Source organism: Ctenocephalides felis, unplaced genomic scaffold (assembly GCF_003426905.1).
Source record: "Ctenocephalides felis isolate EL2017-DRISC unplaced genomic scaffold, ASM342690v1 CF-g0.4_SCAFFOLD_01492, whole genome shotgun sequence".
Taxonomy (NCBI): domain Eukaryota; kingdom Metazoa; phylum Arthropoda; class Insecta; order Siphonaptera; family Pulicidae; genus Ctenocephalides; species Ctenocephalides felis.
Genome location: NW_020537646.1, coordinates 14,049,264 through 14,072,336, shown reverse-complemented (window position 1 = coordinate 14,072,336; position 23,073 = coordinate 14,049,264). Strand labels below are relative to the sequence as shown.

At 28.1% G+C, this 23,073-nt stretch overlaps 2 protein-coding genes across 2 annotated transcripts in view; both read right to left on the bottom strand.

Moving 5' to 3' along the window:
• Window positions 1-638: 638 nt before the first annotated feature.
• LOC113370709 (tRNA 2'-phosphotransferase 1-like) lies at window positions 639-1,750 on the bottom strand. Its single transcript, XM_026611403.1, has 3 exons — window positions 1,631-1,750; window positions 959-1,550; window positions 639-742 (listed from the first exon to the last, which is right to left on the bottom strand). Exons 1-3 carry the CDS (start codon window positions 1,634-1,636, stop codon window positions 723-725), a joined length of 618 nt encoding a protein of 205 aa, XP_026467188.1. The 5' UTR covers window positions 1,637-1,750; the 3' UTR covers window positions 639-722.
• A 2,657-nt stretch (window positions 1,751-4,407) lies between these two features.
• LOC113370869 (ras GTPase-activating protein 3-like) overlaps window positions 4,408-23,073 on the bottom strand; it is a gene marked incomplete in the record, with an annotated part of 30,417 nt that continues 11,751 nt past the window's right edge. The window contains 17 exon segments of the mRNA XM_026611549.1: window positions 4,408-4,523; window positions 4,653-4,897; window positions 4,971-5,115; window positions 5,301-5,488; window positions 5,628-5,978; window positions 6,065-6,399; window positions 6,491-6,694; window positions 6,846-7,062; window positions 7,165-7,313; window positions 7,389-7,581; window positions 7,752-7,927; window positions 8,325-8,339; window positions 9,721-9,859; window positions 10,032-10,277; window positions 10,751-11,013; window positions 11,278-11,389; window positions 14,074-14,293. Coding sequence (XP_026467334.1) covers window positions 4,408-4,523; window positions 4,653-4,897; window positions 4,971-5,115; window positions 5,301-5,488; window positions 5,628-5,978; window positions 6,065-6,399; window positions 6,491-6,694; window positions 6,846-7,062; window positions 7,165-7,313; window positions 7,389-7,581; window positions 7,752-7,927; window positions 8,325-8,339; window positions 9,721-9,859; window positions 10,032-10,277; window positions 10,751-11,013; window positions 11,278-11,389; window positions 14,074-14,293 — 3,314 coding nt within the window.

Genomic DNA, 23,073 nt, shown 5'->3' with positions numbered 1-23,073 from the left:
AAAACATATTCATAAATAAATAAAAAAAGATTCTATTTCTAATTTCAATAAACCAATTCTACAAAATTAGAATAATCCAAGCTCACCATTGGCTTTGGTTGTTGCACTTGTGCAATATTCAGAAGTTTATCGCCAAAATAAATTTATTTCGTATTAAATATAATACAGTCTCTTCATCTTTGTATTTTAATATCAATTTAGACTTGTTTAAAATTAGAATTAATCATGTATCCAAATTGCTGGAAAAAGGAATTATAAGTTCCCTTGGGCATGGCTGTGGCAAATCTGAAATCATTTCAATAATGATTATTAACATGTTTATTTATTTTTAAAATAATATTAAGAATCAAAAATATCAAGCCCGATTATGTGTCTCATATATATTTTTTTCATTATTTGTGTATTTTTTAACTAAACCTGAGTTACAACTTTTTCTATAGCATATCAATCATGTACAATAAAGATATTTTATGTACTATTTGAATTTTTTTTTTCAAGAAAGTCTTTAATGTGTTTCATTGAAAATAAATTATTAATAACTCACTTGTGACAACTACTTCTGAAGAGCATTCTTTGCTGAAAGCATATTTTGCCTCACTTTACTTGCATGCCTTTTGCCTAAAATATGGCTTTTGAAGATAGTTCATCCAAATGCAAATCACAAGGTGTACAATACTTATTTGCCATCACTATTTATTTACAGGCTTATTTTTTATGGAACTTCAATATGTTAATAAATTATCTGCAAAAAAAAAATGAATATTGAACAATATATTTCTCATGGCTCACTGTATGATATATGTCATTATATATATATTATCTTAGTAGCTATTAAAATAAATGAACAGTTCTGTGCTGAACCTTGTTTGAACATAGCTTATTATTTACTTTAATAAATAAAATATTGTCATATTTATCATAAAACTGGACAAATACAAATATTTAGTACAGTGCTTACTTGTTTGATAATCAACAACCTTCAAGAAATAATGTATTGGTAAAATACCATCAGCATTGCCCGGACATAAAATAACTTGATTTTCAGATTCATAAAATTTATAGCCGTCGGACAAAGCTGACTTGATATTGACATAAATTAAAACTTGGCAATTTTTCCTGATGCCACTGATACTATTTAGTCCTTTAGCAAAATGTATATGCATCCATTTCATGCGTTTCAATCCTTCCCTTTTTATTTTTTTCCATGAGTGATAAGTTCCATGAATAATTTCTGTATAAGTCGTGGTAATAGGAATTTCAAATAAATTTGGATTCTTTAAAACAATAGTATGTCCTTGGTTCGCTTTAATTTCAAATTGAAGTGTGATGGGGTTTTTTCTTAGAGTAAACCTTTGTTTATCATTACAAGCAACAACTCGTTGAAGATCTTCTAATGTTACATTTGGCCTAAATGATTTATGCTGCAATATGTCACTCACTTTAACAAAACCTTCTTCACATATTGGAACATTATCTTTCTCAGCTCCATGCCTTAATAGCCATGATAACTTTTTGCTGATTAAACTATCTTTAGATGATATTGATCTTAACTGAAAACATTCATGAGTCATTTCATGAGGCACAAGGATACATATAATTATCAGAGTTTATTCGATTTAGTAATATTTACCGTCATGTAAAATTGCAAACTAATAATCAAATCACAACATATACCTTAGTAGTTTCAAACCAATTGAAATAACATGTAATTAAAAACAATATGTAATATGACAGCTAACTGACGTCTCGAACCCGAATGAAACAAACGAAAAAATCACAGAGAAGAAAAAGATAACCCTGAAGTAATATTAGTGCTCAAGGGGGCTGCCAATATTCGACGAAGAAATAAAAGTCACAGCGCGAGTTTCAAATCGAAATCTAAACATTATCGACCTCAGTAACATTTATCTTTTAAATTATTTATACTTCTATTTATATATTATATAATACAAATAATTTCAAACAAAAAATACAATTATATATGTAAACTGTTTTTAATCATTTACTCTCATTAAACGATACAATTCAAATTTTCATTTGATGCCATCATAATCCAAGAATATACAAGAATACATTAACGTGCACATGCACATTATAGTCATTTTTATCATAAAAAAAAACTGAAGTTTATTCAACTTTAATCTTTAATTTCATTATACAACTGAGCTTAGCTTAATTTTTGTTCCCATTTTTTAGAAGTTAAACTGTTTACTTTGTTAATAAAGTTTAAGTTGTTCTAAACTTGAATTGAATGAATAAATTTTTCTAATTAAATTACATTTGAATCCTTTAAATATATAACTCGTGTTATGAGCTTTCATTAAAGGCTTTTAAATATCTGAAATCGGTGCAGCTAGAGATAAAAAAAAATATCGGTGCAGCCGTCTCTAAAAAAAAATCAAATTTTTGCTTACTTATATCACCTATACTATCTATACTAATGCATCGACATTTTTAATTTCGGTACCAAATGATCCAGGAAAACAGATTTTCTGGAAAATAAACTTATTCTTCTAAAATTAAATAAAATCTTTTTACAACCAAAATGTTCATTTATTATCAACATTACTGTCAGCAAATTTTGGGGGTTTTACAATATTTGACAATCATGCAATTTTAAAAATAGACCGTCATATTAAGAAAGGTAAATGCGATATATCCATTTAGTATAATAACAATATACTTAATGGTTATAACATAAACTATATGAATTACATTTTGTACAAATGAAACTTTATATTCATAAATATTCATCATGTTCAGGATTCATTTAGTCTTTGGCTAGGAAATTCATTTCATACTTTCCCAATTATATTAGAATATTATTAGTTAAAATTTATGGCAATAATTATTTTTGTTTTAGTAGGCTAAAAACACTAACTCTTCAGGTATGAGTCAGAGAACAAACTTTATTAATGAAATAGAATTGTAAATTTGAACACAAAGAATAAAATTTTATGAAACATATAAATGATATACTTATTTTTCAGGTATTTAAATAATAAATTTAATGTTACAGCTTTAATAACAAATTAACATATTTGAAATAATTTTATTCTGTATAAAAATAATTATTAAGTAGTATAAAACTAATATTACATTATAAATAAATAGATAATTGTTGTTCTATACATGTACATATAAGCATACTTATGTAATTAATGCCCAACAGAGCATCACATAATATATGCAGTAGAATGCATTTCTTATAAATAAAAAAATAATGACCAAAGATAGTATTTTAAAAAGCGATATCCTTTCATCATATTTTATAAAAAAAAGCATACAAGGAAATAACATTTACAGAACAGTACGGTAAATATTTCTTAAAATTGGAAATTTATTTATTGGTATATACGTAAATTTCACATGTATTTAAGCATGTGTATATTTATACATATATGTAAATATAATATATGTACATATTTAATATAAATAAATATAATTGAGTGTTATCTTATAACTAAATAATCTATATGCATGTAACGAATAATTTAGGCGAAAATGGAAATCATCAAAGAAATCGATACAAAGTATATATAAAAATGATCTAATTAATACAATATAAATATGAAATTCCAATAATATATTTTGGCAACTTATAATATTGACTGTTCTTTAATACTGAACAAATGATTTTAAATAATCAATCTACATTTAATCATTTCAATTTTTTTTTATAATTTATATCCAAATATTAAAATCATGTAACCATAAAGTTTCAATGTATTAGGTAGTAAGTATATAAAGCTGCCAAATATTATTACATCAAATTCGTATAATTTTTATTTCACGAATACGTTGCCTTAAAATAATTTAATTCTCAATACATAAAATAAATACTAATAATTATTGCAATGTTAAATTTATAGAGCATGTGACTTGGTGTATACTATTTTTTTTTAAAGGATACATATAAATTATCATATTTATAATTATATATTATTTCAATATGAAATCAGACTCACATCAAAGAACATTTTGATACAATTGAGAAACATTTCGTAAATTTTGCTTCAACTTATTTCAATTCTTTAATCATACAGTATTGTACTCTTAGACAATATCAAGAGGCTTCAAATGTCTTCATTTGTGATATTGGTTTCTATTATTTATAAAGAGTTTTCAAGCATCTCTACCACCAACATAAAATATATTTTATATACACATACATATATCAAGAAATATGAATCGTTCTTATATTTTTTATTTAAAGCAATAGAATTTATATACTTACAAACATATATACACCCATTCATACATACATACATTTATAATCATATGCATTTGCAAACATACCTGCATATGTATATAACATACACTTGTATACAGGATATTTAATTAACTCTCTTATTTAAATAAATATTCTTATTGCTTAAACTACAATAAAAATAACAACTAATATTATTAACGTACATCAGATTCACAAATGAGATCATTCACTTGATTTGAGTCACGTGTTGGAATTTTTTTGAGGTGTGACTCATTATCACTGGTTTTCTTATTTATTAACAGCTTTTCATCTAAATTGAAAAGATGAAAAAAATATTTTATTTATATTATAACTAAAGTATGCATATGTATGTGGGAGAATAAAGTTTTCATATAAATTTGCATATATGCATAGATAATAAATTAAATATTTCACTTACCATGTAATCCATTACTCTCATCAACTACACTTTGTTGCAGTGATACTGCTATCGTTTTGAACATTTCCTGTCTTGAGCTTTTCATAGCAAAGCTATTATGTCTTCCAGCATTATTATCTGTAGGCAAAATATTTTCGAGGTTGCTTGTATTTAACAATTCATGATGTGATGCAAAAAAGCCAGATATATCCTTTTTACTACGAGCTGCGAGGTGAAAGTAATTATCATCTCCTATGGGTGCTTGCCTAAAATAAAACATAATGGAATAATGGAATGGAATAATGTTCATATAATCTCGATCTTCTTCTCTCATTTTACCTGCTTCCATATTTCATCTGGCTTGCTTCAAAACCTAGCAGTTTAGTATGATTTAAATCTAAGTTTTTGGCAATATCTCGTAACTTCATTAAAGTAAATAAACAACTTTGTGGGTCTTCAGTTACTGGAGAAACCAAGCTACAATCTGCAGTACAAATTTTAAATAAAAATATACATAATGATAATAGCAGTAAATACCTGTTAAAGCTAAATTTTGTATACTCATAGAAACGAGGAAATATAAAGCAAAATCTTTATCTAAATCAACTAAGTATGCAACATTATTGCAATCAACCAAATATGATACTATTATTATACTTTTGTACACACCATTACCGGCAACTGTTTGGCATTCACAGGCTCGCACTAACATCTCCCAAGCAGTAAGATTTTTAACAAATAGCGAATGCAGTCGTTGAAGGTCCCACGCTGGGTCAAGAGTCATATGTAATTCTGATGTTCCACTTGACACAGAGACTGCTGTGCAACCTGGTGCGTTAGAAACAGTACTTTGGCAACTATAAAAATAGATAAATTAATGTCAGGTTCAGGCAATGTTATCTACATTATGATAAGTAAACAGGTTTATGAGGGGTAAATAATTAACAATCATTATTAATAAAAACATAATCATAAAAATGTATTTTTTATACTTGCCATTGCCATTGACCATTCAGGAATGCACATGGATGATAAACATTAAGTCTATTTCTATTTGTATTGCATACTTTATGTAAAATATCAACCCATTCTTTCAGTTCAACACAATTTGCTGTCTGAACATATAGCACTCTTTCTGCTTGTACAATTTGAAACATGTTCTTCATTTTGAAAGATCGTTCTGCAAGTTCTTCTACGGCCAAAATATTAGCCAATGGTATGGTACATAAAGCAGTTTTGCCTTTAGCCTTAGCATATGATAAACTTTGTGTGGTCAGTCGAAAGTATCGCTCCCGGAAATTGCGCCAACCAAACCGACGTCTGCCTTGAGCTCGTTTCGTCATCATACTAAAATAAAATTATATTTTTATCATTACGAATATATGTGGAATGATCATAATTGTATAAAGTTTTTAAGCAATACAAAAACTTACCCTTCTTTGAGCAAAATAACTTCATCATTAAAACTAGTGTCTCTTGGTCCGTAAGGTGTGGCTGACTTATCAATAATACGAACATTATCAGCTATGTTTTGCTGGTCTGATGTAGTTTTTGCATCGGATTCTTCTTCATGTGAAGAACTTGAGGCTGATACTAGCTCAAGAAACCTTTTCACAGATTCTACATGACGCTCGGTGCACATTGCTTTATATAAAGAGCACATATATTGTTCTTTAGCAGGTTGTTGGGCAGATCGTGAAGACACTAAATTTCCTAGACTTTGAATGGTTTTTGAAATCAAAGTCAATGTCCGATTTGTTTGGTCATCCTGATAAATATGCATTAAACATTTCATAAATAAACTTAGCAATAATGTATAAATTAGAAAATTACACTCTGCTGATAAAAATTGAACATACCATTTGTTCAGTAGTTAAGTCAAACAATCGTGGGCCAAGAATAGCAGGAGCAAAAAATCTTAGGAAAATAAATCCTGACACCACTGAATATCGCACTTGCTTATCCTGAGGAAATCTACGCGCGGCGCTTTCTCGCAAATGACTAAATATTTCACATAAAGCGCCAGGGCAATGTACTGCTGAGTCTGATATGGCTGAAAATACCTGCAAAATAATATAATTAATCTTAAAACTGTATGTGAATAAAATAACTGTTATTGACTGGGACTAAATTGTTATTGCCAATGAAAAAATTACATAGTATATTATAAATATTTTCATTAATGTAAAGAGTAGATTAATATTTGTAACTAACCTTTTCAACATATTCTTTGAGATTGTCAAGATTACCCTGAATAGCAGAAACATCTTTAACACGCATAGGGTCAATTTCACAAGGTTTGCGCTCCGCAAAAATAGTTTCCACAATAGTTTTAAGGGTTCGATGTAAATAAGGTAGGCCCCATAAACGCATAGCTTCATCCATCATTTTACTAACCAAGGTATTACCACGAAATATTGTCGTCGCGTCTCTGATGAGGATAAAAGTGAAACATCAATGTGGAGTTGATACAATATAATGAGTTTAATATCAAAATGATTAATGTTTATTAACATTAATGTTAATTACTCACGTAAGCTTTAAGATTTCATAATCTGCAAGCACTTTAATAATATCTACGATTTTGTGATGATGAGTAAAAAGTCTTACAAGAGGTTTAGCTGCATGTTCTTTGTCTTTAATTATCTCTCCTAATAAATAAACGGCACTTGATGTAACAGGCTGTAAAAAAATTATATATGTAATAACAATATATGTAACTTCAATTTACAAAATATTATAAAATTGGTTATGAACCTGAATTTGAGTGCTTTCTAAAAGCAAATCCCTCCAAGCATTATATGTCTGTTCTGGGAAAACTCTATCTTCTGTATAATCTAGCCTAAGTCTAAGAGATCCCAGACCAGAACTGCCTTCACTAGAGCTAAGTCTTGTTCCTGGTGGTGTGCGCCTTGAATCCGTAAATCCTGATTGTTGGTTTGTACTTGTCCTAATTAAAATTAAACAATATCGAAATTTAATCAAGATAGTAAATGATCAAGCTCTACATTTATACAATAATATGTTTAAGTATGTTAAATTTTACTACTAATATGTTTTAAATATTACTTGCAAATGGTTTAATATATGACATTTAAAAAAACAATGTTTAAAAATAACCTTCTAGGTTGCAACCGGTACCAAGCATCACGGGCTGTTGCTTCGCGTTGTTGGTGTCCTTTTAAAGGTATCCTAATTTCACCCAAAAATGAACCACTGCCACTAACCATGCCTGGTGAATCATGCCATAAACCAACTGATAATTCAAGAAGATCAGCTTCACCAGCAGGACACACCTTGAATTCAAAAATACATAAAATATCTGACAATTATTTTTTAAGTTACAACTATTAATATAAAAAAAATATTTGATCTCGAGCAAACACTCTAAAGAAAATTTTTCTTTTGCCTATGTCAAAACTTGTTATAGTAATTATTAGTTGGAAGAAAATTATTCACAACACTTAAGTCAATTAGTGAATTAATGATTGAAGTATGAAATTATCATGATGGTTTATTTGCAGTGCGCAGATATATACATTAAGAACATGAACATTATGATTTATGATTGATTGTATTAATTGTGTCCGATTTTATATGATTGTGTTGAAGGACTAAAACAGACGGACATACGAGCGAACAAAAAGTTTTAAACATTTTTTGTTCTACTATAGCTTATAAAAAATAACATACCCAAATTACAGCATCCTATAACAAATCGCCTGTTATAGTTCTTTGGGCCACTTGAAGGACTCCCAAATGGCCAATTCGGGCAAGAAAAATACATCCACCAATTAATTCAATAGCATTTAATTTAAGACACAATCATAACTTATAATAAATTTATGTATAGGAGAAGGTGGTAATACGGACCGTGAGGGTATACTATACAGCATAGTACTTTTAGTATTCACATTTTTAATGCGAGCAATATTAATGATAAAAATCATTTATTATCATCAAAATTATTCTAATTGTTGATTGTGATTTATCCCAAAAATTATTAAATATAACTACCTAAAAAACTGATTGCGTTAAATTTCCTACAGATGAGTAGCCGAGGTTATAGTTATGTAGTCAAATGGTATTAATTTGTTAATATTTTTTTTATAACAGCGCAATTTCCAACTTCTCCTCTACCATTAATACTGTAGAAAGAGCGTTTTAAACATGTATTTTTAACAAAATCTATTCGATTATAAGACTTAATTAGGAAGTATTCGAATTAAATACCTAACAATTATAAATTTCGATAGTAAATGTTATATTATAACATAGTGAAGTGTAGTGTTTGATCATGTAAAATGAAATTTAAGATATTTTTTTATGGCGAATATTGTAACTAAAGGACATTTTACAAAATAAATCAGATAGCTTCTTTATATAATACAGAAAAACACATTAACATGTTTGGAAATATTTGAAAATATATTTGATTTAAAATCTATTAACCTTTATTTTAAAAAAAAACCTTTAGGAGCTATCTTGGACAGGTGAAAATAACATTTTACTTTAAAAATATTGGTGCTCATCATAATATTTAATGAACATGTTTAAAAAAGAAGTCTTATTTCATCAAATACATGAAAATCACGCCATTTCGCTCACGCAGTCCGTCTGTGCTTTAAAAGTTTATAAATATCGATAAAAAAAATTTATTAGAAATATTTTTCAAACAATATTTAAAGAACCCCATAATCCATAAGTATTTATTATATTATTTTGTTATTTACAATGCTCCAATTAAAACTAATATAATTTATTGTATAAAAACGTAATTAGTTACTGTTACTCAACATGTTCTAATGTCTTATATTCATGTGAAAAATTATGATGCGTGATGGCACCGAACGGTATCGTGTCCGGCACAATTCAACGATAATTTTCGTGGGAAATTTCTACGCAAAATAAATGTGTTTGTTTTGTTCCAAGAAAATGACTTAGCAACGTATAGCAAGAAAGAACGTAAACGCAACGCAATCTAAATAACTTGAAAACATTACGCATATAGTAGATTTTTTTTAATAAATCGAGCGTCTACGGTATTTAATTCATTAACATAAAAATGAATAACTTAATAAAATTTTACCGTATAAGCGTGATTGCCCTCTCGGTCCCTTTCGCCAGTCTCTATTCTCAAATCAAAAGTAAACGTTTCATCAAATGTGGGACTTTCCGTTTTCCTTCTAACTTTGGTTTTTCTGACGATTTTTCTCCCGTTCGTGTACCTGTAAAATTATTAATAAGTCAAGCATATACTTGTAATGCAAACATAATTATTAAGTTGCATGATTTTCACTATAGGTTGCTATTGGAGAAGTTGTTTAATCTTATGGCTAGTATTAATTATCAAATTAAATAAAAAAACTAGAATATTTCATGAAATGATTATTTTATTACCTGGCAGTAACAATTGCATAAGGATCGCAAGCACCGTTCTTTAGGGCCAATTCCGCACATTCAGCTACTCGTACAGTAACACGTGTGGGTGCTCCAGGTACAGGTGGTGCCATATGTAGAGGAGGATCAAATGGAGAAACGGAAGGACATGTGCTACCGCCAGTCTCTGTGCTTTGTTTTAGTGTTTGTGGACTACAACAATGCGCGTTGAGGCTTTCTGAATGGCTCAGTGGACTTGCAGCCGTCCTGGAATAAAAATAACTTGATTAATTCGTCTGTACCTGCATTTCGCGGGAACAAGAACATCAGGCGTGTCGACCCGGCGCCAAAGCTCCGGGTCGACGAGCTGCGTATTCGAGTTATCTAAGGAACAAGGGTAATTTTATATTAGTGGCATTAACGCACGTGTTTGGATAATAACAATATAACAATGCTCCAAAACTTGATGCCATCTATAATCTCATCTGATATCACTACCGCTTGATGCCAATTTGCAAAGTGGATATCGAATCCGAAACAAGATGCGAACCCAAGGGGTTACCACAGAAACATTCTTCATCATTCTAAAATTTTTGTATTGAAAGTAGAATCTTGTAAGAAATAGTTTTGTTTAAAATAAATTGTATTACTTCTATAATATCGACTCTTAAACATCATTTGTAACTAGCTATTTTAAATTAGATTAACAACACTAGTACATATATTTCCTTAATACTTACCTAATTCGCCTTTCTCGAAGAGATCCAGCTCTTTGCTGCTGCATGGTTACGACTCCCGGCAATTCATCATCTATGCCTCGCCTGCGGGATAGTTTATTTCCACTGCCTGAAGCTGATGACGATAGAGAGTTAGGGGGGCCCTTTTCAAAATCCAGGAGAACTCTGGCAGCGCCTTGTACTTCACTGTCTGCATCCACGGGTCGGAGTGCGAACCAATGATCCCGACGGTCATAAGATTGTAGTTCTTCACGACGTATGGCAACCTAATAAAGGAAAGAGTTGGTAAAATAGGAATGTAAACAAAATTTAATTTTGTTTAATCCAATGTAATTTTGGATAAAACTGAATAAAAACTCATATCAGAAGTACTCGTCTTAAAACAATTCAGATGCGAAATTTGGCAAAATATCAGAGAGAAACTTTGTACTATATATGTGTAATGTACAATCAGGTATAAAATAATTATAACTAATATTAAAGTTCAAAATTTTAAAATTGCTAAATATTAAAATATAAAATGTCCGTACTTTTCCAACTGGTCTGTCCTGCCTCAGATGACGATCTCTATCGAAGACGTATACACACAGATGTCTGAACGTGCGTGGAATTTCAAACTGGAATTCTTCACCGAAAAATGGACTGAAACATATTAAAAAAACAATAATAATCTCGGAGAAATATTGAAAATTGAATATCATAGTAGTCAATATATACATATAAAATTTATCATGTGAAAAGAGACTAGTATATAGTCTTTATTGTTGCAAACGTTTCGACATTATGTTTTATGTTTTCATCAGTGAATATGAAAAAATGTATTGGTTTTTTTGAAAGCAAATATAACGTACAGTAATAGTACAAACCTGTAAAATATATGAGTTGAATACAGAATCCGATTTTGCCATAGATGAATCAGTTACTTTGTTTTCTCAAAAAAATTATTTGAAAAGCTATTACTAGCATTTGTAGTGTGTGTAATACGTGCAAATTATATATTTTACATTTTCATACTACTATTGTGGCGTCAAAAAATATTTTATTGTGACTTATATGCGATGTAAATTTGAATATCATAAAACAATTATTGCTGTTTTTTTTTTCAAAAAAAAAACTCTGACAAGAATCAATCTTTAAACACCCCCACAAAAGTGGATATATAAATTGAACACATGCATATATCAATGAAGTGTGCACATGTACGTAGTTCCGGTGTCTCAGACCGGATGTTGCGGTCTGCAACCGTTCGGAACCTCAAACGATGTTCAGTCATACATCATACATAGAAAAACATACATACATACATACATACATACATATATATATATATATATACATATATATATTATATACATAAATGCCCGATGTATTCAATATATCCTACGTAAATAATTTTCTATGAGCGGTGAGCACGTAATTACTCATCATATGCCGCACTTCTAAAGAAATGTCGTTTCGAAGAAAAGGCGACATACGACATACTATTAAAATTCCATTATCACGTCTAAATGATCAAATTTACCGATGAAGAATAACACCTTGATTACATTGCACGAAAACTGAAGATATATTTAGTTCTTATACACAGATTTGCAACACAATTTAAAGTAACTTCTTACATCAGAATTTATGTAATTGCCTATATTGAAATAAAATTATTGGAGCAAATTATAAATTAATTGCTTGTTATTTTAGTAAACATCGAGCTTGTCTAATATATTAATACATTCTAATACAAGCAGGTCAAAATTATAGTAGTTCAATAATGTTGACTAGAAATATAAAACATAAGCATATAAAATTAATTGCTGCATGTTTATATATTTAAAAAGACATCTTTTTGATTTTAATACATTTTATAAATATTTAAAAATTGGAATAAATTCTTGGAGAGAACTAATTATAAATTCGGTGCATATTCGCTAAAAATGAAGTTGGTCTGCAATGAAACAGTTGTAATATGAGACTAGTAAAATATAAAATACATCAGGCTTATATTTTTTTTTCAAATCATTATCGTATGTATATAAATATACTTGATTTAAATATGACACAATATACTATTCCACGAAAAGATGATCGCTTATTATGGCCTTCGATTGTAACAAAATTGCATCGATAACTCATTTGTAATATTTAATGAAAAAATAAGAATTAATTTTGAGTAACTTTATTTATTAAAATATAATGATTCCTAGAACTCATAACTTTATTTCGTAACTATTGTTATTTAATGTGCTTTTAATAAATAAAAATTAATAAAAATGATTCTTACATAAACTACGACACAACACGTGTTGTTTTTGATATCAAGTATAAAACAAAACGTTATAAAAATCTTAATGACATATTTACTCTGTTCAAATGACTATTTCGCTTACAAATTGTTTTTCAATCACATTGAAAACTAGTGGGGTGTATGGCATCGTGCCTTAAGGCAAATTGCTGGAACTTCCCGTACCATAACAAAATCTTCGAGGAATACTGAATGTTTTCAAATAGATTATTATTAATATTGTAACATTGTCTAATATTTATAAGAATTATATAAACTGAATTGCAAAGTTGAAATTATTTGTTTAAAGTATATTAGAACTATAGTCAGAATTAAAAATAAAATCTGAATTATTTTCGATATACAAAAAAAAGATACAAATATTTTTTTTCCAAAATCAATTATTTTGTTAAAACAAGCTGAAAGTTCTTTGAATCATTTAAATTGGACGCTTAGTTCTCTCAAAAACTGCCATTTTTCACACATTTAGCTCTCTGTATCTTCGAAATGGCTGGACCTGCCTTTGCCAAAAACTAATCAGCTCTTCTCCCTATCAATAGGAATCGAATGTTTTTAGAACCATTCAAATCGGTTGGTCCGTGCGCCCGAAAACGTGACTGGAAATTTGTATCCATACATACATACATACACACACACACATCCATTTTTTCTGAGGTATGCCAAAATGTTCAGAAACCTTCAAAACGTCGAGAAATGTAATGTAATGTAATTTAGTAATTTGTAATTAGTAATGTAATTTCGATTTTCGGCCCATTACAATAACTTACCCTACGGAAAGTTACAAACCGAAAATTATTCCAGTATGAAAATTTGAAACGTCGCATATTATCGATGACATTACTAAAAATCATTCATCATCTACAAGTTACGATAATAATTTTTTTGTTATCTCAAAAGAACAAGCACTGACAAGTTTACCATATATGAAATAATGTAATATAATTTAATCTTCGCCTTATTACCATTAATGCAAATAATATTTCCTTTATAAATACAAAAAGTGTGAAGTGTAAATAGATCCCAAACTTACTCCAGAGTGCGTTCTATCGTGCTAGTCCGATAAATCTCTTCTTGGTCAAGGGCGACCGCGCAATAGACGTCTCTGACGCCGGCGGGGCTCGTGGAACCGCCGGTGGTGGCATTACCCGCGGATGAAAAACCGCCGGAAGAGCCATCCGCCGCGCCGCCAGTCGGTCCGTGCGAGGAGACCGCCGTCAAGGTACTGCCGCGCCCGCATAGCGACTTGGCTTCTCCTAGTAATAAGAAATGATATAAGAATTAATACTAGAAATAATATATTATTTAAAAATCATTTTTTCCTCATCCCAAATAATAGTATAGCATAACGAAACTGGTTCATTTTATATGTTGACTAGCAAACCCGACGGAAGTCAAACGGAAGACCAGTCGGAATCATTGGTATGTCACTAAATCGCCAGCAATTTTTTATTGAATGGTGAAATTCAGTGCGTGTACATCATTATTCTTTGCGGCAAGAATTGCTCGTTGACTCTACCAAGCATAATTCTGATAATTTCACTAATGTCATTACTCGAATTTTTAATTACGGGGTGCGTAAAGTTCCAGCAGCTTGCATTAAGGCACGATGCCATGCACAACTAATTTTTTTAGCTATAAACCTGGCGGAGCCCGAGACCTTTCCAACAAATGCAAAATTGTCGAAATCGGTTCGTGCGTTCTGGAGTTATTTCGTCAGGAAGGAAAACCCGACTTATTTATATATATATATATGTTTATATAATACTTTACTCTTGACAATTTTTTAATGTGGTAAACCCAAATAAATATAACTACAGACCTCCAACATCCCACACTCTAATTTTTCGATTTGTAGTTACCAGTACATTATTACCAGATTATTGAAGTAAAACTTCTTTAGGCGCAATTAGGATGTAAATCCGCACAAATGCAACGGAAGTGCGTTACCGCATATAAGAAAAGATAAGAGTGATGTACGTGAATAAAGATCTGTCGTTGTATGCGTAACGGCATCAACGTTGCATGCGTACCGATATCAACAAGGAAATCGGCATAGATAAATAAACAGTTTAAAGTTACATTGTAGTACAAATCTTGATTTAATGAAAAATGCCTGAATCAGAAGAATATTTTACCCTGTTCCTTGAAAATAATAAAACAAATTAAACATTTGTACCGTGTACTAAACGCAAGTATATTGACTAGAAATTATTTTTATATTAATCGTAGTTTCTATAAATCTTTGAAGTTATTGAAATAGAAAATATTTTTTAGGTAAGACAGATATTACAGCTGTTCAAAGAATGAGATTAAATCGTCAGCGAAAAAGTAAAAAAAATACAAGCAGTCAATGAATGCATGTTAATTTTAATTACATGAAGTTCTTCAAACACAATTATTACATGATGAGTGAAATTGTGAAAACACTATTTGTTTAGGCGTTGTTTAACATAATCCACTGTGTGAACAAATATTATAGAATTTATTAATCAGCAATTACTTCATTTCTCTAATGAACGTTCATTTCTAAATGCTAATTACAATGACAAACCGATCATGTCATATTTGAAGTATGACTTTAATTACATAATTGTTTTTAAATATTATAAATATTTTTAATGCTATTATAAATATATAATTTATAATTTATCATTATATAAATGTGTAGAATGGTTGACACTAATAAATGTGTGCATCGCGAGTGTTATCATATCACTAACAATCAAAATTGTTATATGGATGTATTTATTTTTACAGTATCTTGTACAGTAGCAAATAAGTTTTACTTCAATCGCGTGTGAACCTTACGCGCACTCTTTTTTCATTTATTTGAAAGTATGTAAGTTAATATGCGACTATCTTTAAAAGTGATTTTAAATAAAATTAGTAAGATCATTAAGCAAAACATTCATTCAGCATTTGTTAAATCGATATTGTATATCTTTACTAGCAAGATTTTTAACCTCTTAAAGACCTCATTAACGTATATTTAACGAAAACAAACTCATTGCAAGTAATTGCATTAGCAAATATTTTAAAAGTGTGAGGTGACTATAAATATAATAATACAACAAAAATGTGTAAAAATATTACAGTAATGGAACGAATAGCGTCATATGTTTTTAAATTCCAAATGTACTATTCAGGTAACGAACGACTTTTTAATTACTTTAAATTTTTTGAGATGCACTAAAACTATAATGATAATATAAAACTAAATTATATGCACTTACGTAAGTAATTGTTAATATAAACTTTCATCTCTACAATTATTAAGTTCATAAAAAAATTTAGCATTTATCACATATTCGAACTTGAAATCTTATAACATCACAATCTATACATCTTAGTCCAAAGTAAATAGTTATTGTATTAGAAATAAATATACCATTAAAATCTTATACGAACAACACTAATCTACAAAACAATAAAATAATATAATCTTTTGAATGCAATACTTAAATACTAAACTAAAATCAATATACGTCTATAATAATCATAATTGCAGCACTTCCCATGGGAAGTTTCATTTCGATATTATTAAAGATACGAAAAAAATCTTTCAAATAATTTAGTACAAATTGTTAAGATTACATTATATTCGATTGCGTGACAACTATTCTGTAACAAAAGATATAGATATGAGTTATATACATTTCTAAAAGTTTGAAATAGATACTCTACATAGTGGGAATCATAATAATGAAATTAATAAATACAATATTAATATTTTTGAAGAAAGTTCTAAATTACAGAAACAGAATAATTGATATTAGGTTGTCAAATATCTCCCTTCCGCTTTTTTCTCTTGGTTTATAATACAAAAAGGCGGAAGGGAGATATTTGACAACCTTATATATAAGCAGGTACTGAGATTAACCGTTGTAATTTAAATTTTATAAATTAATGCAAAAGCATAATTCATAAGCAAATCATAAATATTTTCAATACAAAATTTATGGATGTGTAAATAAAGTTTTAAGGATGGCTTCGATCAATTGCTTATTTTAGACAATTATTTCTGGAGACGAACAGATCTGTTTATTTAGTTATATATTCATAAGGATATTTATTCAGGCCATTGTTAAATATGTAAAATGTTTATCGGAATAAAAATGATTATTTGTTGATCACTAAATCTATAAACGAAATGTGAAATGATAAATGATCGTTCATTTTCCAGAATATTTTACAAGAAAATTGCTCAAGACCGTCACCGCGCAAGGTCTACAAATGCAAATAAGAAAAAAATCGACGGATGGGAGACTGAATAATATGTAGGTGTTTCATTCGCATAAAACAAACATAAAGCATTAGGTCGCGCACGCGCTCCTTCTGTCCGTGTGGCACTTTTCATGAAACGCCTAAATTTTCCACGCTTATATGATATATTTGTAATACAAACACAAATGATTTAATAAAGAATATTTTTATTTTGCAACAAATGAACGGCCTAATATTATTATAATTTTTTTTATATTCTCATTTTTAACAGCTATCAGTTTTAATAGATACAAGCTGTTGTAAAGGAGTTTCACGAAGTATTTAGATGGTAACCCAACAGTTGACCTAAATCTAAATTTGATATATAATTTATAATATTAGAACTAATCTAATAGTGATTATATATTATTTAATTACATACAGCATAGAGTTATTTTTAATCGCAAACATATTTTGGGTAATAAAAAAAAAAAAAAAAAATAGATATCATTACTGCTCGATATGAGTTTGACCGTAACATGATATGAGGCAGTAGGAAAATTTATTTTCAATTGAAGATATAGATTCATATTGGATATATAGATCCAAAATATGTTTTCCTGTAAAAATAGCTCTTGGTAGGCATTGCTGCATCAAAATAAATAATGTATGATCAATATTAGATTGACTCTAATGATAAAAAAATATTTAAAACAATATTTATAAAAGGTTCTTTAAAAAATCCAGATGGGTTATTTATAATAATCTTAAGATTCTTGTCACAATTGTAACACAAATTCATTAACTTAAACTAATTCAAATCAAAAGCAAAACCGGGACAATTTTGATTTAAAATTTGATAATAATTATCATTATTTATAAGAAATTATTCAATAAGTAAATAGTTAAAATTATATAATTATCAATAAAATATTGTGAATTTTATATCGAATGGAAAAACAACTACTGAGTTGTTTTTTCCAACATGTCCTTGTAGTATACAATGTCTCTTTTCGGCCGACTATTGTAAATTCATCAAATTTATTGAATGTCCTTTACTGGACAGTTGTAAATAAAAGAGATAATAAAAAAAAATAAAATATCAGAGAAGATAGAAATAATTTAACTAATAAATAAATTAACCCTCTCTGACCCGACTTTTTGTTTTATGACTTTCAAGTCACATCAGCGGCCTATAACGTTCTCACTCCTTATATAAAAATGTTATTTTAGGTTGAAAAGTCTATTAAAGGTCATAAATGTTGATAATGCTTGTCTTGGCAATGCTATAAGTTTTATTCCTCATTTCCCAAAAAAACTATTTGGAAAAATATTGAAAAAATCAAAATGTGACCTGAAAGCTACGCGGGCCCATAACCCGCGATGATTACCCCCAATCAACAAATATGTTTTTTTTTTGTGGTTATTGTAAATATATATGAGAATTTACTTTCCTAATTTGTTAGAATAAAATCAATGAAATTCCATGAATTTTGGTAACTGTCCATTCAATTGAACGTAAAAATCCCAAAAATTTCGTTAACATTTGAACCAAACTTTTTATCACAAAACATTAGCTCAACCATATTTAGTTTTCTAGCTTGAAACTCGGTAATGATTTTTCCATGAAAACAAAAATACTACATATCAGATTACCACATGTATTAGACAACAAAAACATTATAGTCACATATTGTAAGGTCCATGTGCAAAGCTCCTCCACATATAATTAATTATTTATAAAATTGCAGCTGATTATACATTTAAAAGAATCATGTTTCTCTAAGAAATCAAAGAATCTCCAACTCGAGGGGTCAATCAAAATAATATACATTTTTTAAGACAATGCGCTGTAATGTAATGCATTAAGAGATTATCTCTATCAGATATCTCTTTTTTTTTTTTTGACATTTTATTTAAGATCTTGAGGCCATTTTTCCTTCAATCTTCGTGTGGGATATTCCTCGCTTAATTCTTTTAAATATATGTTACGAGGGGACTATGTTGAAATGAAAATCATCATCAGCCATTAGAAATAAATTAGTCAATAATTTCGGAATAATTACAAAAAAATCTGTTATCTATTCGTATCTCCCGCCTAAAACGCTTCGTGGTACGCAAAATTCAATCGCGTAGGAACCCATTCATTTGTCTGACTGTCGGCGGCATAGTCTGCAGCGCGTCGGCGCGGTGGAATTCATTCATAAAATTCGCCATGGGTTACGAATTGGAGCAACTCTACACTACACACCTATACGGGTCATGTCCAATTCAAATACGTATAGCCACCAGCCGGTATATATCATGTATATACTTACATCAACAAATGCATAATGATCGGAAAACAAATAATGAAAAATAAATGGTAATAAATACGCAATATTTGAATTGATGAAAAAAAGTTTGTTGTATATACGCCGTTGCTAGTATTAATTCATTCTAGATTCATCAAATTTATAATCATTGGTACTACAATAACACAGAACCATCACAGAGCTACGATTTGTTGAATGAATTAATAAACCTTATTTTGCAAACCAAAATTTTGTTTAACGACTTTTAATAAAACTTTAGGCGAATCTTTAACAAAGAGGTGATTTTTTAGCAAAGTTGTATATAAATAATTAATAAAGTTGTATGTAAATAATTAATAAAGTTCTAACGTTTTTAAATTTTTTTCCAAAACTAATTATAAATAGAGTATATAAATACATCATTTTTTTAAAGACAAAACAAAATTATCTACTATAAATGTAATGAATTTCATATTAACTATCTTGTACGATGAAGAGTCTTAAGCCATTAAAAATGTTCTTAATAATTATACAAGTAGTTGATATTAGTAATATTTTTATAATATTAATTTATAAATAGAGTATATAAATACATCAATTTTTTTCGAACGCAACAAGCTTTTTTGTATTATTAGTTTTAATAATCAGATTACAATATAATCTATAAGTTAAAAGTAAGGGTATTGAAAATCAAAATCTACGATAAGTTATATAAATTTTATATAAACCATCTTCTGCTATTTAAGCAGTTAAAATGTTGTTAATAATTATATAAGTAATTGATACTGGTAATACTTTTTTAATATTAATTTATAAATAGAGTATATAAATATATGTTTTTTCCGAAGACAAAGCAAAATTAACTGCAATAAGTTTTTTTATTACTAGTTTTAATTATCAGATTACAATATAATATGTAAGTTAGAAGGGTATTGAAAATCAAAATCTACAAGTTAAATGAATTTTATACCGTTAAAAATGCTGTCGTTGATAATTATACAAGTTGATACAGGTAATTTTTTCAATATTAATTTATAAAATTAATATAAAAATACATCAAATTTCACACCAAGAGTACTACAAAAGTACAATGCCAAAGCGAAATTATCTACAATAAGTTATATGAAGTTTATATAAACTATATAGAGTATAAGAAATTGCTGCTGCTAATATTTCAAAATTAATATGAATAAATATTATATGGAACATATAATATGTTACAAGAAATCAACACAAATTGTGAAAATGAAGTGGAAAAAAAAGTGTCTGGTTTCTATATATTCTGTTTAATTATTTATTTACATATCCTTATATAATATATTTATTCATTTTTAAGTTGACAAAATTATTGACAAAGTCTGAGGTATTTTAGCTCGTGACTCAAAAATTAGTTTACTAAAAAATTAGTTCTCATAACCTTAACCTTAGTTCTTATAAATAAAAAAAATAAAATAACTTTTCTAATAAGTGATCAACTTTAAGAAATTATATATTTAGTTAAATAGAATGCTTATTCGAAAATATTTTGATATAGAACTCACAATCATAGCAAAAAAAATCCATCATTAACAACTTAATTAGTTTATACAAAATAAAATTGAAGTTACAAACAATTATTCCACGCAAGTATGCTATAAAAACCCAAAAAAATCCACGGTAATAAATATTATAAATAATATGTAGCAATATTCATTAATTTATTAATATTATAAATAATATAAACATTATAAATAATATTAATATTATAAATAATATTTCTTACTATTTGTATTCTACATATACGAATGAATATACTATATAGATTTTTTGGGTTTGCTGCATATACTTGTGTGGAATAATTGTCTGTAACTTTAATTTTATTTTGTATAAATTAATAAATTTATTAATGATGGTATATTTGCTATAATTGTGAGTTATATTTCAAAGCATTCTCGAATAAGCACTGTATCTAACTAAATATACAATTTTCTGGAAATTGATAATTTATTTATAAAATCAATCAATCAGTTTTTTTCAATTTGAAGATGAATATTAATTTTCAGAAGATAATTTTTTGTGTCCTGAGTCTATACTCTTCAACTAAAGCCTAAAATTAAAATATTCTTCTGACTCCTTGATAGTTATCAGTACTCCTTGATAAGGATAATTCAGTTATTCTATTTATAATTAAATTAATCTTATTAATTCAATTTATGCAAATAGTGTAGTGAAGAAGTACATCACGATCAGGCCAAACTACATAAACTCTGAATACTCGCATCCGATCTCATTCATAAAGTACTACTTTATTCAGAACTGAATAAACTTTTGAGTATAAAAGATTATGCTAATAAAAAACGATTATATATATATATATATATAATATATATATATATATTTCCTGACGATATATATAAACATTTAATATTGTTTAAACCATGGGTTCCCAAACTTGTTTGTGTCCTGGACCCCTTAGACCTTGCCGTGGACCCCCTATTTAGCCGATATCGATTTTTTTTTTATAAATTTGTATTTGTACTAACGTTTAGTATTAAACCTTTAAAGTAAATATACTAATCCAAATTATGACATTTATTAATTGACTTTGTAATAATAAAAACAGATATTAACATGTCGGATCTCTAGAATCCCTCTTTCGTTGACGAGGGCCCCTTGAAAGTAGTGATGAACCCACTTTAGGAATCATTGGTTTAAACTGTATCTAATTCCAATGGATTTCTTTTCCCCATTTCACATTTTAATATTAATGTAAAATGTTAGTAAGTTCATACCAAAATGACATCATTACACGAAAATGAGATAAGATAGATAATAAATATAAATAATAGAGAAATAGTACACCCACGCGTTTTTGATGTACCGATTGAAGATTTCTTTAATATAGATTATATATTCATGAATTTATATAACTTTATATGCATTTTTCATAGCTTTTCATTATATTACAATATCCTTGCTTTTTTCTGCATATTCATTTTTATAGCTGGTTCAAATATAATTACAACACTAGAATATCTAAAAACATAACTAAAAAATTGATAGTCGGAAAAATCGAGCTAAAACTTATTAGAACTAACAAAAATTAGAAATATTTTAATTCGTTAAATTTGCTACACGATATGCAAAATTTTCATTAACAAAAACATATACGTTAACATAACATATAAGTTATTAAATTTGCATTAGAATAAAAATATATAAGAAGTGAATTGAAATTGATATTCTGCTAATTATTGAATTAATTAAAACTATATGTACCATAAAAAAATCATTTATTGAAAAATATTAAATAATATGTTGAGAAAAATATGAAAATACTAAATATTTAATAGAAATTAAATTTTGAAATTAATACTAATATTAATTATATTAATAATTAACTGTTATTAATGTCATATCAACTTATATGATAAACTGCATGAAGTAACAAATGGCAATAAATTAAAAAAACTAAAACCCAATAAAATTTATAAAACTGAATAAAATAACTAAATAATGAAAGTGGCTAATTATATTATAAAAATAAAATATAA

Coding starts and splice junctions, on each gene's coding strand:
- LOC113370709 (XM_026611403.1), bottom strand. Junction 743..958: donor GGTTGTTGATTATCAAACAA/GTAAGCACTGTA, acceptor TTTTTTTTGCAG/ATAATTTATTAACATATTGA.